This window comes from Ovis aries, chromosome 23 (genome assembly GCF_016772045.2).
Source record: "Ovis aries strain OAR_USU_Benz2616 breed Rambouillet chromosome 23, ARS-UI_Ramb_v3.0, whole genome shotgun sequence".
NCBI lineage: Eukaryota > Metazoa > Chordata > Mammalia > Artiodactyla > Bovidae > Ovis > Ovis aries.
The window spans coordinates 49,353,898-49,368,666 of record NC_056076.1 but is presented as its reverse complement, the minus strand read 5'-3'; the positions used below and the strand labels follow the sequence as shown (position 1 = coordinate 49,368,666).

General features: G+C 41.4%; 1 protein-coding gene across 4 annotated transcripts in view; it reads left to right on the top strand.

Moving 5' to 3' along the window:
- The window catches only part of DYM (dymeclin), a 390,748-nt gene that overhangs the window by 67,941 nt on the left and 308,038 nt on the right, over nucleotides 1–14,769 (top strand). For all 4 annotated transcript variants that reach the window (XM_042239587.2, XM_042239589.2, XM_015103730.4 and 1 more), the window contains one exon: nucleotides 6,258–6,330. In XM_042239587.2, coding sequence (XP_042095521.1) covers nucleotides 6,258–6,330 — 73 coding nt within the window. The remainder of the gene's footprint in view (nucleotides 1–6,257; nucleotides 6,331–14,769) is intronic.

The window sequence follows — 14,769 nt, the reverse complement described above, 5'->3', positions numbered from 1 at the left end:
GCACAGAGTAGTTCAATATATACATGTTTTTAAATTTTTTTCATTTATTATTTTTTATTGGCATCTAATTGCTTTACAATATTGTGTTAGCTTCTGCTGTACAACAAAGTGAATCAGCTCTGTGTATACATATGTCCCCTCCCTCTTGAGCCTTCCTCCCCTTACCCGTATTTATTTTTTTAATTAGTTATTTTGTAGGACTTGCTCTCAAGCATAGTGGATTAAATATACGTGATCATCTTTGCTTTCTCCTGAAACCCCCAGAAAATATCAGTAAAGGAATTTTGAACAAGTTATGAATTCATTAGGTTAAAGAGAAAGAGGGGGAGACAGTGTTAATCACAATTTGCAAGTTGGAAAACTGAGTGATGCTGAGCTAAACTGACCACTGAAAGCTGGGCGCTAAATGCCTTCAGGGTTGGAGAAACAAGCCCGTTCTTGCCACAGAACTCTGGAGAGGCTTAGGAATTGGAAGTGCCAGGCGTCTCCAAAGGCAGACAAGCAAGGGGATTGACCGGAAGGTGTCTACTCTTGTGATGTACATCATGGGACCACCCCTTTCCCAGTTTAATACTGAAATCTGTTCTCTATAGAGGCTGGGCCAGCGGGGCCTCCCTGTATGAGTTCTCAGCATGGTGGAGGCAGTGGTGTAGGGAGAATAGGGTTGGGAGAAGAGGCTACCCGTGAAAGAGTAAGGCATCTTGACTTGGCTTCTAGAATGCTGACGTTGGGATTGTACCCACTCCACTCCCTTTCCTGCCATAAGTGGATACTCTTCTGAATAAATGAACCAAAAAACAGGGAAAGACTCAGAGAAACTGACATTTGGGTGCCCTTCCGTGAAGTGTCTCAGAGCCCTTCGCTGGCAATCCCCGCGTGACAGGCTGTGCCTCCGCACCTAGAGCTTCCGTCAGCGTGTGCCTCCCCCTGGCAGGTAAATGGGAGCCGAGGATCCCATACAGGTGAGAAAACTGACGATTTGTGAGAGACCAAAACAAACAAAAAATTAAATGAAATGGAAATTTATGGGAAAAAAGTCTGTAATCACACCTCTGGAACACGACCACTTTCCTTCACATTCACGTCTGGCTTAAAACTTTTTTGAAACTCTTCGGAATTACCTTCCAAATCTGAGGTGTGTTTGGAGGTGCTTAGGCTCATGATGGCGGGCTTTACTGCTCTTTCTCTGCTTGCTCTGGTCCCTCACGCCTGGGGCCACTAAACCAAAAATTGTGCTAGGGGCACACAGTTGTATTGAGTGACATGTATTTTATTTTTGTCTTAATATAAAACTTCATAGTTTAATCTCATTAGTTATGGATAAATAATACAAAAAAAAACCCCACAATAGTTGAAAAATGTGACTCAGAGAAAAAAGAAAGTGTAGATTTAGCATAGATTTATTCTTTTAAAATATTCAGCTTAAAAGATTTATAATCTGACTTTGAAGAAAAATAAAGTGTTTCTAGGAAATCTTGACTTGTTTTTGGTCATATAATAGGTGAGAGTGTGATTCATGATATTTTGTTCACTCCCCTTCTTTTATGTAATCAGTGGAATAGAATGAATTAAATTTTACTAACAGCACATTTTATGATTAAATCTCATGGACTGTATTATCCTTGAGGGTAAACAGAAGCATTTCTGTTTGACCACAGTAATAGCACTCAACCAGAATTATTGCAGATTTTATTGGAATGGGTAGGACACAGGTTTATAAATATTGTAATGCATGGAAATGTAGACCAGTTTTATTTTTAGAGAAGAGTGACTCCATTTGCTTTTCCTTAATTGATTTATGGAGGCATGTATGATTTTGCTAATTAGAAGCTTAAGTATGATTTTTAATACTTTAGGATAATGCAAGTATTAGCTTTACAATTAAAATAGACAGTAACCTAGATCCTCAGAAAAACCATGATTTTTCTGAGTATGAGTTTGTAGTAAGTATAATCTAGCTATGTGTCTTCATTTTGAGTCTTTTGCTCTGAACTTTCAAGTCCTCTTTGGAGTGTGGCTCTGTTAATTCTGAAGTTTTACGTACCTGTATTAGCACAGTATTGGGCACCATTGAGAAACTGACAGTTTGACTGTTTTAAATTAATTATTTTTAGCTGTGCCGAGTCTTCCTGGCTGCTTGGGCTTTTCTCTAGTTGCAGAGTGGAGCTACTCTGCAGTCTCGGTGCAGAGGCTTCTCACTGCAGAGGCTTCCCTTGTTGCGGGCTCTAGGGCACATGGCTTCAGTCATTGTGGCATGTGGGCTCAGCAGTTGTGGCTCGCGGACTCCAGAGCACAGTTTTAGTAGCTATGGTGTACAGGCTTATTAGTTGCCCCGTAGCATGTGGGATCTTCCCAGATCAGGGATTGAACGCATGTCTCCTGCATTGGCAGGCAGATTCTTTACCACCGAGTCACCAGGGAAGCCCTAGTTTGACTTTCTGAATGTAAAGAAAACAGCAGCCATTTGCTCTCTGTCTTTTAATAGTCCTTTTAGTAACGACGTGTAACCTGATTTAAGTGACCCGTATGTTTCTTTTTCTTTCCATCAGTGCTATTTTTTCCCCTTCCTTGAGTAAGTGCTGTCAAAAGTTTTCTTTTCTCCCTTTTTCCACACCTGCCACCCCTCTGACTCTGATGGGAGGCATTTTATCAAGACAATGTTTTGTTATCTCTGGTTCTCTCCCTAAGGTCAAAATGAGACAGTTGAGTCTTCTCCACGATACTGAATGGGTGCCAAACAGAAAGCACTAACAGGGAGCAACCACAGCTTAGTTTCAGGTGTAGATGATTAGAGCTGTGAAGTGAAGTGAAAGTCTGTCAGTCGTGTCCAACTCTTTGCTACCCCATGGGATTTTCCTGACCAGAATACTGGAGTGGGTAGCCATTCCCTTCTTCAGGGGATCTTCCCAACCCAGGGATCGAACCCAGGTCTCCCACATTGCAGGAGGGTTCTTTACCAGCTAAGCCACAAAGGAAGCCCATTAGAGCTGTGAGTGACCAGAAATCTTGTCTTTCTCTGTCTTTGCTTTCTCGTATTTGTGCCTCCCTCTGCTGATACTCCTAGGGACTACTGAAGTGGCGTTTGGGCTTGAAAGTGGGAGAACCTCAAGGATGGGGTGAGGTTTCAGTGACCTTGTTCTGCAAAGTATTCTTAATAAAAGATTGTATTTGTTCATTGTTTGAGATAGTTAAGTCAAGGACTTGAGTATGTATTGATGGCTGTGTAGGATATCACCTTGATGTGTAAAATCATCTGTGGTATTTCCAGTCTCTTGCTTAATGTGGCTCAGAATACTCACCAGGGATTTGTAGGGTCTTCAGTGACACTTGGATTGGTTGACTGGATTTTTTTTCTAGCTTTGTGTAGAAACGGGTCTTTAAAAGTAATTTGTAAATTCCACCCACCCTCCCTTTGGAAGTCTGAATTTAGGTTAAATCTGAACTCTGCCACTTGTTGTAGGTAAATACCCTCTCTGAGCCTTGATCTGTGAAATGATGATGATACCTACTCCTTAAGAGTGATTGTTAAGATTAATGTGGCCTAGAGAGAATGGAATGTTTCTGATTTAAAGTATTAAAATATTTGGCTGGAGCTATAGAGGCAATTTAAAACTCTTTAGGAGATTAAAAAAAGCACACACACAACTCTGGTTTGTAAAACTTCACAACACAGTAAACACATTCAAATCTCTGCAAAGTCCTTTACTCAGAGAACATCAATTTACTTTGTCATGGACCTGCAAACTGTAAGAAATGCATGAATGTGTTACTGTAATTTTTGGCAGGTGAATTTTATATTTGTTTTTAATTGAAACTAAGGAAGATGTTTGGCCTCATATGGAAGCTGAGTGATGAATGATGCATGGAAACTAAGGCAGTATGAGTGACTTGTTTAATGTAAAGCCTGATATGCAGTCAAATCTTATCATTCTTCACTTGCCTTGCAATTATTTGCTTCTAGAGTAACCCCAGAAATAAGAATATAGTATTATGCAAGAATGTTTTTGTTTTAGTAAATGGAAATTGTCAGAGATTTTACTTGGAATTTGCTTATTCTTATCTTTAGTTTTGTTAGAACTTTGGCCTTGAAAAACTGTTTTACTTGTATGAGATGGATTTATCAACATCATTTTCATTAGGATTACATTGATAATGAAGCTGTGAATGTACTCCTTAGTTAACCGGCTGTAAACTTGACTGAAGTCATGATTTGGATGGCACATGGATCCAAAGAGAGGTCTTTGTCACCATTTTAAGATTTGAAATTTAGATGTGTTTACACCTGTGGAGGGAAAAAAAAAAAACCCAGTTAGTTGCCATCTGTGGGTCCTGAGCATGTGTTCCCTCACCTCTGTATTAAAAAAATTTGTGCAGGCTGCTTGGCTAAACCAGGGGTATGTTAGTAAACTGGCCAACTTATTTGGTCTAAAGTGTTCTTTAGGAAATCAGTGAGTGATTCTGAAAGTTACTGGGTCTGGGTCACCACAGTCTCTAGGGTAAGGCATGGAATGACAGTTCAGCAAATACATACTGAGTATATATTATTAATACTTGCCAACAAACCACTTGTTGGAATAGGTTATTAACTCGCATGGGTCATGTTGGACAGCTCTGGAGGAGAAAGGTTGAGTTGGCTCTTCTGATTTTCCTCCACTCGTTGAGCTAAGTGGTAGTGACCTACTGCTTCTCGAGTGAGACTTAACGTGGTTATTGAACTTGAGTCTTGCTGTGTATTCTTTTTAGCATTGATTGATGTCTTCAGTATGATTTAATATTCTCTTCAAGCTTTGCACTGACCTCTCAGAGGGCTGCTGTGCCACTTACTTCTATTTATGGCAAGACAGGAAGGAATTTCTTCAAACTGAATACCAAGTGATATTATGGTCTAGAAAAAAGAATTGCTAAACTTCTCTTTGAGATGCCAAGTGCTTTGATGTTTTAGAAGCAACTGCTAAATTTGGACTTGGACACCTGTATTCAGTTCATTGAACATGTATTGAGTGTACATTATGTGCCAAACTCTTTGTCTGTCTGTCTTTTTCCCATAAGAGGGTCAAAGTCCAGTGCATGTATGTGTGCTTGCAAAGTTGCTTCAGTCGTATCTGACTCTTTGCAACCCTTTGGACTGTAGCCCACCAACCAAGTTTCTTTGTCCATGGGATTCTCCAGGAATACTGGAGTGGGTTGCCATGCCCTCCTCCAGGGGATCTTCCTGACCCAGGGATTGAACACTTGTCTCTGGCATCTACCTGCACTGACAGGCGGGTTCTTTACCACTAGTGCCACCTGGGAAGCCCCAAAGTCCAATAGCGGCCTGCAGGAGCCTGCCTTACCTATAGTCAGACGCTCTGGGATAATGCAGCCAGCATTTACAGTAACAGACAGATGCACAAGGCATAGATGCTGTGTAGATGATTGTTTTTATTTAGGGTGAGCAAGAGAGTTGGGTGTGTGCCAGTGTTGAAGGGTATTCTGAGGAAGTGGATCCTGGGAGTGAATTGAAAAAGTAGTGGGTTAGAAAGAAGTCATAGAAACTGAGGGAAGAAAGAATTTTGTAGATACAGGTGTCAGTGACGTCCAAAGCTGAAAGCCACATGTGATCCTGATTGACTTCGTAAGTTAGAAAGTCACTTAGGTTTGAGAAGTTTGGGACATAGGAGCATTTCTGTTGCAACAGTAGTTTGCAACCAACCTTTGCTGCTTACTTTGTGACTTGGGAAAGCCATTTTGACTTTGGTCTTTGTAAAGAGGTGTTTAGACCCTCAGTGAGTTCCAGTCTATAATCAATGGGGCTCCATGAGTTCAGAGAAGGCACTTCTGGGTCTGCAAGGAGATCAAGGGTAGGGTCAGATTTTCATTGGGGGAAGAAGTGCAGGTAGTCTATTTCTGGTTTAAACAAAACAGCTGAAGCAGCTTGAGTTTTTATCTATTTTATATATTTTGACTTCAGTATAACTTTTATTTGAAAAAACATAGTACAGTATAAGAAATTTGAAAACCACTGGTCTATGGAAGTCATAGTTGCCTTCAGACATTAAAAGCAATATAATTAATAGCTGGTGTTCAAAATTCCTCTACTAGATGAAGGTTATAGTAGATGTTAACTTGCTCAGTGTATAGATTTTATTCAGAGGGCAACTTAGTATCTGAGTTTCTGTAATAATGATTATTCTCATTAGGAATGAAAACTGAACTTCCAAACAACTGAATTCTATTTTATACTTTGTTAAAAAAATTTTTTTTATGTGTCTCACCAGATTCTGACTCAGAAGATCTTTTGGAAGAATTGCTCTGCTGTTTGATGCAGTTAATCACTGATATTCCACTCTTGTAAGTTCTGGCTAAGCCAGGATTACTTTTCTCTTCTTAGTGTATTGAAGATGCCAGTTGATCGTGTCGAAGAGTTTGTGGGTTGTGGTGTAGTGCTTTCATGTATTGCTTTTATGTATGCCTCCGTGTACATCCATGGGCTTCTTGCTGTCTTGTGTGATAACAGTTAGACTTTGATGACCCGTCATCAACACAAGAATTTTATGTTGTTGAGGGGAAAATAAACTCTTTAGCAATGTGAAGCATATGATAAGCACAGAATTAAACTGTGTAAACCAGGGTTTGAGAGAAAAGCAGTTTGAATCTGATACATACATGGTAGATATAGCTCCTTGTCCATCCATTATTTATTCTTCCCTTCTTCCTTGCTTCTGGATTTTATATCTGGTCTCTTTTGGAGAGGTTGGGTTTCTATTTCTAGCTTCTCTTGAAGCTGGATGTGGTCAGTGAGATGTAGGGGGAAGTCCTCCAGTGAAACTTACAGGCACAGCTCTTTATGGGGACCTGACTCACCTAAGAGACACATTTATATTTTCATCTGTGAGAGCCCACTGTCCTATTCACCAGAGTGTGGGCAGGGTCTCCTTAGAGTTGTGTTGGACATCTTGGCACCATGAGCTAGGAAACTTACAGCAAAGTCTACTTTGACGGCATTGAGCTGCTGAACCAAAGTTCTACCACTACAAAGATCAACCACTACCTCGCTCTTGCCCCCACCCCTGGAGTTCTCATGTAAGAAAAATAGACCTTGTTTACACTGTTATAACTAGATTTCTGTTACTACAGCTGAATGCAGTTCCTGTATAATTCAAAATGTTTGTTACTTTTAAAACAGTTATTCTCAACCTTATTTGTCTCTCAGAGGAGCCTTTTCAGAATTTTTTTTCTTAATTGCCTCTCCAGAGTCCTAATGAAATTTGAATACTACAAATACACTGAATATGTGTGTATGCTTTATGACTTTTTGGAAGGCCCTACATCATTATAATATCTGTGAAGTTTTTCTACCCTGAACAAACCAATTTTCACCCACTGGAGGGTGATCTCTTACACCCACTATTAAGAATGCATATTTTATTATTTAAAAAAATTTGTTTATTTTTGGCCACACCACATGGCAGGTGGGATCTTAGTTTCCTGACAAGGGATCTAACCCGTGCTGCTTGCAGTGGGAGTGCAACATCCTAGCCACTAGACAAATGGGGAATTCTCGAGAATGCACATTTTAGAGGAGTTATTTTTTGAAATAAAAAAGTAGGTTTTAAGTTTTATTGTCACAAAATCTCAGTCTGTTTAGAGATATTGTTGGAAATAAGCCCCTTGTCTGTGGCCCCAAAGGAAAGATGGGTATTTGTGAGAAAACAGGCCTCTGTTGTGCATGAGCGCAGCATCCAGAATTGTATTGTGACAGTTGCTCAGTCGTGTCCAACTCTTTGTGACCCCATGGACTATACAGTCCATGGAATTCTCCAGGCCAGAATACTGGAGTGGGTAGCCTTTCCCTTCTCCAGGAGATCTTTCCACCCAAGGGATTGAACCCAGGTCTCCCACATTGCAGGTGGATTCTTTACTAGCTGAGCCACAAGCAAAACCCTTGTATTATAGGCTTATTGTATTATAGGAAGAATTGTATTATAGGCTTAGAAATGAGAACCACCAAACCCTGTTGTGACCTGGTCTGGTCATGTGCAGCCTGGAAGGTAGGGCTGAGATAGCTGAGGAATCACCAACAGGGAAAGGGCATGGAGAAGGTGTCCCAGGTAGTGGAACTCTTATGACAGACACAGTTCTTTACATGCCTGGTATCCTTTCTCACCTTCTTCTCCAATATTGTTGGAAGTGTGTGTCCAGCTTAGTTTACAGGTTCTTTGGGAACTAAATGTGGCTCCATGACAGTTTGGGCCAGTTACATGTAAGCAGAAGTCAGGAGCTTGCAGAGCATGTATCTTTAGCTCATCGCCCTTGGCCCTTCTTTTCCTACTTGGATGTGGAGGCAGTGCTCTGGCCTTCTTGAGTCTAGGATGATGGGTGCCACACACAAAGGACAGTGTCCCAGGATCATGGGGTGTTGGTAATGTTATCGAAGGACTACACCAGCCCTTGATGACTTATCTCTGATTTTCTTCTTATGTTAAAAGAGCAAACAGTTACTTTGGTTAAGCCACTGTGGTTAGCTTTCTGTTACATATGGTCAGATGTGGGAGGGGGAACACACATATTGCTTGTTGTCCTTGTTTAGTTGCTAAGTCATGTCTGATTGTTTAGCGACTCCATGGACTGTAACCTGCCAGGCTCCCCTGTCCATGGGATTTCCTAGGCAAGAATACTGGAGTGAGTTGTCATTTCCCTCTCCAGGGCTCTTCCCAACCCAGGGACGGAACCCGCATCTCCTGCATTGGCAGGCAGATTCTTTACATTTAGCCACCAGGGAAGCCCTGTGTATTGCCTGCCATTTGTTTATTATAGTATGTGTGAGGCTTCTTGTGTTCCTGATGTTAATTTTAAAAACAGCACCACCTCTATTACATTTGTTATTACCAAATACCAGCAATTTCATATGTATCCTAAATAAGTACCTTGTTTTTGTTACTGTTGTTGATAAAATGTTGTGGTAAAGTTAAGGGGGATGGAAATGATAAATCCCCTTGGGTAGTCAATAAGCTGTGAATACAACGTAGAGACCAGCCACTTAAACACTTGGAGAGCAAGTAGACAGTGTTGTAATATATCAAACATTTCAGTGTTTTAATGTGTTTATACTTTTTAAATGAACTGAAAATGCACAGACAACCAGATGTCTTGTATTATGTACACTCAGCTTTAACCAGCTGCTGAAACAATTTCTTATGATTTAATGTTCTTGGAACTCCATCCTACAAGAAGGTTTGTCTTGGTAACAGTTTCCATGTGAAACCAAACTCCTCTTCAAATGTTTCATCTACTATAACCATAGTGCAGTGTTACGGATCAGCTTATAATTCAAGGAGGAATATTAACCTGTGAAAACTGGCGATGCTCTGACACACCTGACTATCATCTGTCTTGCTATAAACGTTGAAGTTTAATGTGCTGCCTTAGTGGCTGAATAGCAAGAGGTATCTAATTTTAATGGCCTTTGTGGGTAATTCAAAACTTTTCTAGCTTAAACATTTGAGACTCTGAAATCATTCTGTTAATATTGAATGCAAGTGATTACCAAGAACTAGAGTGATTACAAGAATTTAGAAATCTGTAAATTTAATTTAACTGATTCTTCATCATTGGGAGAACAGGATCTACTGGGGTAAACTCCTAGAATTTCTAAGAATTCATCTGCAATGAAAAATTTTTTTTAAGTTGTAAGTGGATTCTGCTTCTCAGTTTGGATTTGTTGATAAAATATTAATTCTATGAGGTGTAAATCTTCAGTGTCAGATTAAAATTGCACACCTTCTGGGAATCCTTCCTTATTAACCTCATACCTCTCAGCTTTTATAAATGTATTTAAAAGAAAGATTAAGTCAGACATGGTCTTGTGACTTGACACTTTTCAGCGTGTATTGGGTTGATCCACTAGAATTAAAGTGTCTTTCAAAAGTAAAACTTTGTCTTTTTAACTGTTGTATCTTCTTGATCTCAAGGAGTTGAATGGGAGAGGAATAAGATATGCTAAAGGTATGTCTCTTAAGACACTAATGGAGAGTGAAATGGAACATGGTTGGCAGGCTAGAGTTGAAAGCACTACACTTCGAATTTGGGACACTGGTTGAGGTCTTCTCGTTTTATCATGGCGGTTGAATGGAGACCCCATGACTGTACCCAGTGATGGATGGGGCCCTAGCAGCGTAAGCAGTAATGTTGGATGGGCCCAGTACTTGCTTTGAGCACTGCTGAGGATGCTTTTCTTTTATTATGAGATAGAGTTTGTTTTGAGAGCTTGAACAGGGTTTCTTTCCTTTTCTGTTTGCTGCTGTTTCTGTCAAAGCTCTCACTCTCAGCTGTTTACAGTGAGGCTGTTGTTGAGAGCAGGCTCTGCTCCTTCCTCTGGGCCCCAGTCTGGACAGGTCCTGGGAGGTCTGCTCAGAGCGGGCCTTGCTGTGAGCTCTGGCCACTTCCTCTGAGATCCGTTTATGTGTCTTCTCCTTTATTAACCTGTGAACTCAATGAGGAGGAAGGACCAGGGCTCCTTAATTCTCAGCCTGGTCCTGGTGGGCAGATATTTTAATTCTGTAATCTAAGAAACTTTATCTAGTTTTGTCGTAAGTTACATATTGATAAAGATGTGATACTCATAATGAATTGCCTTCACTGCCTTTTCTGGGGGAGTGTGTGTGTATGTGTGTGTGTGTGTGTGTGTGTGTGTGTGTGTGTGAGTGTGAGTGATGGGACTTGGTCTGCTGCTCGGGTACAGGAGGTACCTGGTATCATCTACTGGCCTTGTCCGCGTTACTCGTTCTGCTTCAGTCACGCTGCTGTTCTTGCTAGTTTGGAACGTGCCAGCCCACTCCTGTCTTTAAGGCCTGTGGCCTTTCTTCTCCTGCCTTGAATATCTTCCCTCAGGCATCTGCATGGCTCATGTCCTGTCCTCCTGCAAGCTTCCTTCCTTCTGCTCAGAGTTTGGCTTCTTGGAAACAGTTGCTCTGCCTGCCCTAAAATAGCACCCCTTCATAGTCTGTCCTTTCATCATGCTTTATTTTTTTGTCCTAATGCTTATCACTACTTTTCATATTATTATTTCATGTGATTTTATTTCTCAAATAAAATTAGAATGAAAGCAATGTGGAAACAAGGGCTCTTCCTGTGCCAGCGCTTGTTTTGCTCACTTCTGTCCCCTTAGTATTGAGGTTAGCCTGGCATGTGGAGGACTCGAAATAATTGTTGAATGAGTAAGGCCCTGGGGATACAACCTATTCAGTGTGCTTAAATATTTTGTTCGTTGCTCATCATGTGGTCTATATGGAAACAGGGTAGTGTGCTAAGGGATAGTCCATTGCAGATAGAGTGGCTCAAAGCCCCTTGCAGTTGGTGAAAAAAGTGAAAGTGTTTGTCACTCAGCCATGTCTGACTCTGGTACATGGTATTACAAACACTAGGTGTCTTAACAGACATTCGCAGTGTGGAGGCGCAGCCAGAAACTGAAACACTGAGAAATCACATCTCACAACATGTAAGGAAATGGTAGATTGTTGTTGTTCAGTTGCTAGTGTCGTGTCCGACTCTTTGTGACCCCATGGAATGCCTCGTGCCTGGCCTCCCTGTCCTTCACCGTCTCCCAGAGTTTGCTCAAACCCATGTCCATTGAGTCCATCCAACCTTCTTGTCCTCTGTCGCCCCCTTCTCCTCCTGCCCTCAATCTTTCCCAGTATCAGGGTCTTTTCTAATGAGTCAGCTCTTTGCATCAGGTGGCCAAAGTATTGGAGCTCAGATAATTAGCTATAAATGCTGACTAGTCAGGGGCCATTTAGTTTAGGGAAAGTCAGCATTATATCTCAGTAGTACTCTTGCCTGGCAAATCCCATGGATGGAGGAGCCTGGCAGGCTGCAGTCCATGGGGTCGCTAGGAGTCAGACACAACTGAGTGACTTCCCTTTCACTTTTCACTTTGATGCATTGGAGAAGGAAATGGCAACCCACTCCAGTGTTCTTGCCTGGAGAATCCCAGGGACGGGGAGCCTGGTGGGCTGCTGTCTATGTGGTTGCACAGAGTTGGACATGACTGAAGCGACTTAGCAGCAGCAGTAGCAGCAGCAGTCCTTAGATTATCCCTTCACAGTGTAATAATTTCTTTTTCATTAAGCTAATCTGCAAAAATATATATATTATGAATATACTTTGCTATGTGTATTTACTGTGTTAGGCCCTGGGCAAAGAAAGACATGACTTTGGAAGAGCTTTGAGATGGATGTTCATAGAAAGCCCACTGAGAGGAACAGTTGGTACATGCTGCAGTCATTTGGAGCTGTAGTGATGAGCTGTGTCCAGACCTTCAAGGAGGCAGAGAGGAACTGCATAGGGACCTTTGGATTATATATCATGTGTTTGGGGAATACAAGTGGATTCATTTGATTATAGCAGAGGGTTTGTGGGAGACGAGGGCTGGAGAAGAACTGTTAAGAATCTTATTTATAAAATTAATGTTGCTGGATTTATGAAGGCAAATAAAGTGATATAAAATACATACATACTTGATTCACAGGTGTTGGTATTGGCTTAGATGTCATACTTTATAAAATTTGAATGTTGAAAACTTTTGGTGCAAATGATGAATAGGTGGTTCAAGAACCTGAAGAGCTGTAAACAGTTCCTTTATGAAGTCTGCAAGTCTTTGAGAGTGAAGGAACTGGAGACCCCGTGTTGGCAGTGAAGGGCCTAACTGTTGGGAAAATGTCTTTCTGGAGCTCTGCGTGTTGATACCCAAACTTGTTTCAAATCCAGCCACAACAGAGTGGGTGGCTAAAAGAAGTCAGCATTTAAATTTTAGGTGCTGTACATATTTAGTATAAATTTCTGGCTGGATTAGGTATTCAAGACATTATAAGCACTGAATTAAAGGTGATAGCATTTTCAAATACCAAGACATAATTAAGTTCACAGTAGCTTATTAGTTTGAAACTTGATTTCTGGTGCTTCCGCGGTGGGTGGGGGGGAAATCCTAGTTTAAAAAATTTAACATGTAAGTCTTTACTGGGCTTACTGAAGAAATCTGACTGAGATATATCCAGTACCACAAATGTTAATATTACAAGATATGTGCTCATATTATTCATAGTCACATAATTGAGTATTGTCGAGACATGTAAGAGACATTTTATAGTAGTAAAAAAAACCCATTAATTCTGAATCCAGAAGCCAGTGTTTGAATCTTAGCTTTACCGCTCATCAACAGTGTTACTTCAGGCCTCAATTTTCTCATTTTAAAATTGAGGTGCATAGATCATAGACTGTCACTTGGAAAAGACACTTGAAGGCATCTAGTTTGGTTTAATATTTTAGATGTGGAGATTGAAGTGCATCAGTTTGGAGATCACCTCACGTAGCCATTGAGGGATGAGCTGGCAAGGCGATAGTGTAATACACCACGACCTTGGCTGCCTAGAGGGACCAGCAGCTGGGAGGGGGCCTCTCATCCTGGGATGAGGTCTGTTGAGGGCTCTCACTGCCAAGGATCTGTTGCTTAAGATTGTGTTGAAGACCAGAGTAAATCACTTGAAACTGCTTTTGTAAATTTTAAAATGCTTTATGATTATATAAAGTGTATATAACCACTGAGGGTCCAGTGGTTAAGCATCCACCTTGCAATCCAGGGGATGCGGGTTCAATCCCTGGTCAGGGAACTAAGGTTCCACACTGCTGTGGAGTACTGAGGCCCACGTGATACAGCTTCTGCAGCCTATGCGCTCTGGAGCCTGCACACCACAGCTGCTGAGCCCGAACACCACACGTGGAGTCTGTGTGCAATAACGAAGGCTCCAGCATAATGCAACGAAGATCCCACAGGTCGCAACTAAAACTGACATAGGCCTCCCCCACCACCAGAGTGTATTGCTTTACACATAGTGGGGCTTCTCTGGTGGCTCAGATGGTAAAGAATCCGCCTGTAATGCAGGAGACCCGGGTCAATTCCAGGGTCAGGAGATCCTCTGGAGAAGGGATAGGCAACTCACCCCAGTATTCTTGCCTGGAGAAGTCCCATGGACAGAGGAGCCTGGCGGGCTACAGTCCATAGTGTTGCATAGCGTTGGGTATGATTGAGTGACTAACACACACATTACACATAGTAAGTGTTTAAGAAAAGCATTGGCTATGTTTTGTTCTGAGTTAATTTTCCTATTTTAAACTTCTCAATAGAAACTAATAGCCCTTGGTCATGAACTAGTATAGTGGTCATGGAAAACAGGATGTGTAAGATTCAAAAGAACAAGGCTGAATCCTTTGTGTGAGAACTGAAGTAAGTTTCTGTTGTGTCAGGCTGCTTCAAGGAGCTTCTCTGACTGCTTTGGAGGACTGGCTCTAGCCTGGCATTAGGTGTGAGAGACTAGCAGCAGCTGGAGCAGAGTCCTGAATCCTGACATTTTGCCTGTGTTTGAATATTTCCTTGAAAGTTATTGATTCTATAGAGGTATATAATCATTGAATTTTTAGAACGGGAATTAAGCTTATGTATGTACTCAGTCATGTCCGACTCTTTGTGGCCGCATGGACTGTAGACCACCAGGCTCCTTTGTCCACGAAATTTTCCAGGCAAGAATACTGGAGGGGGTTGCCATCGCCTACTCCAGGGGATCTTTCCGACCCAAGGGTTGAACCTGTGTCTCCTGCATAGACAAGTGGATTCTTTACCACTAGTGCCACCTGGAAAGCCCTTATCTTATACATTTTCATTTTGTGTATGATGGCACTGAAGTAGAGAGAAAGGAAGTGACTTTCCTAAAGTCAGTTTGTAGCATTCTTGTGTATAAC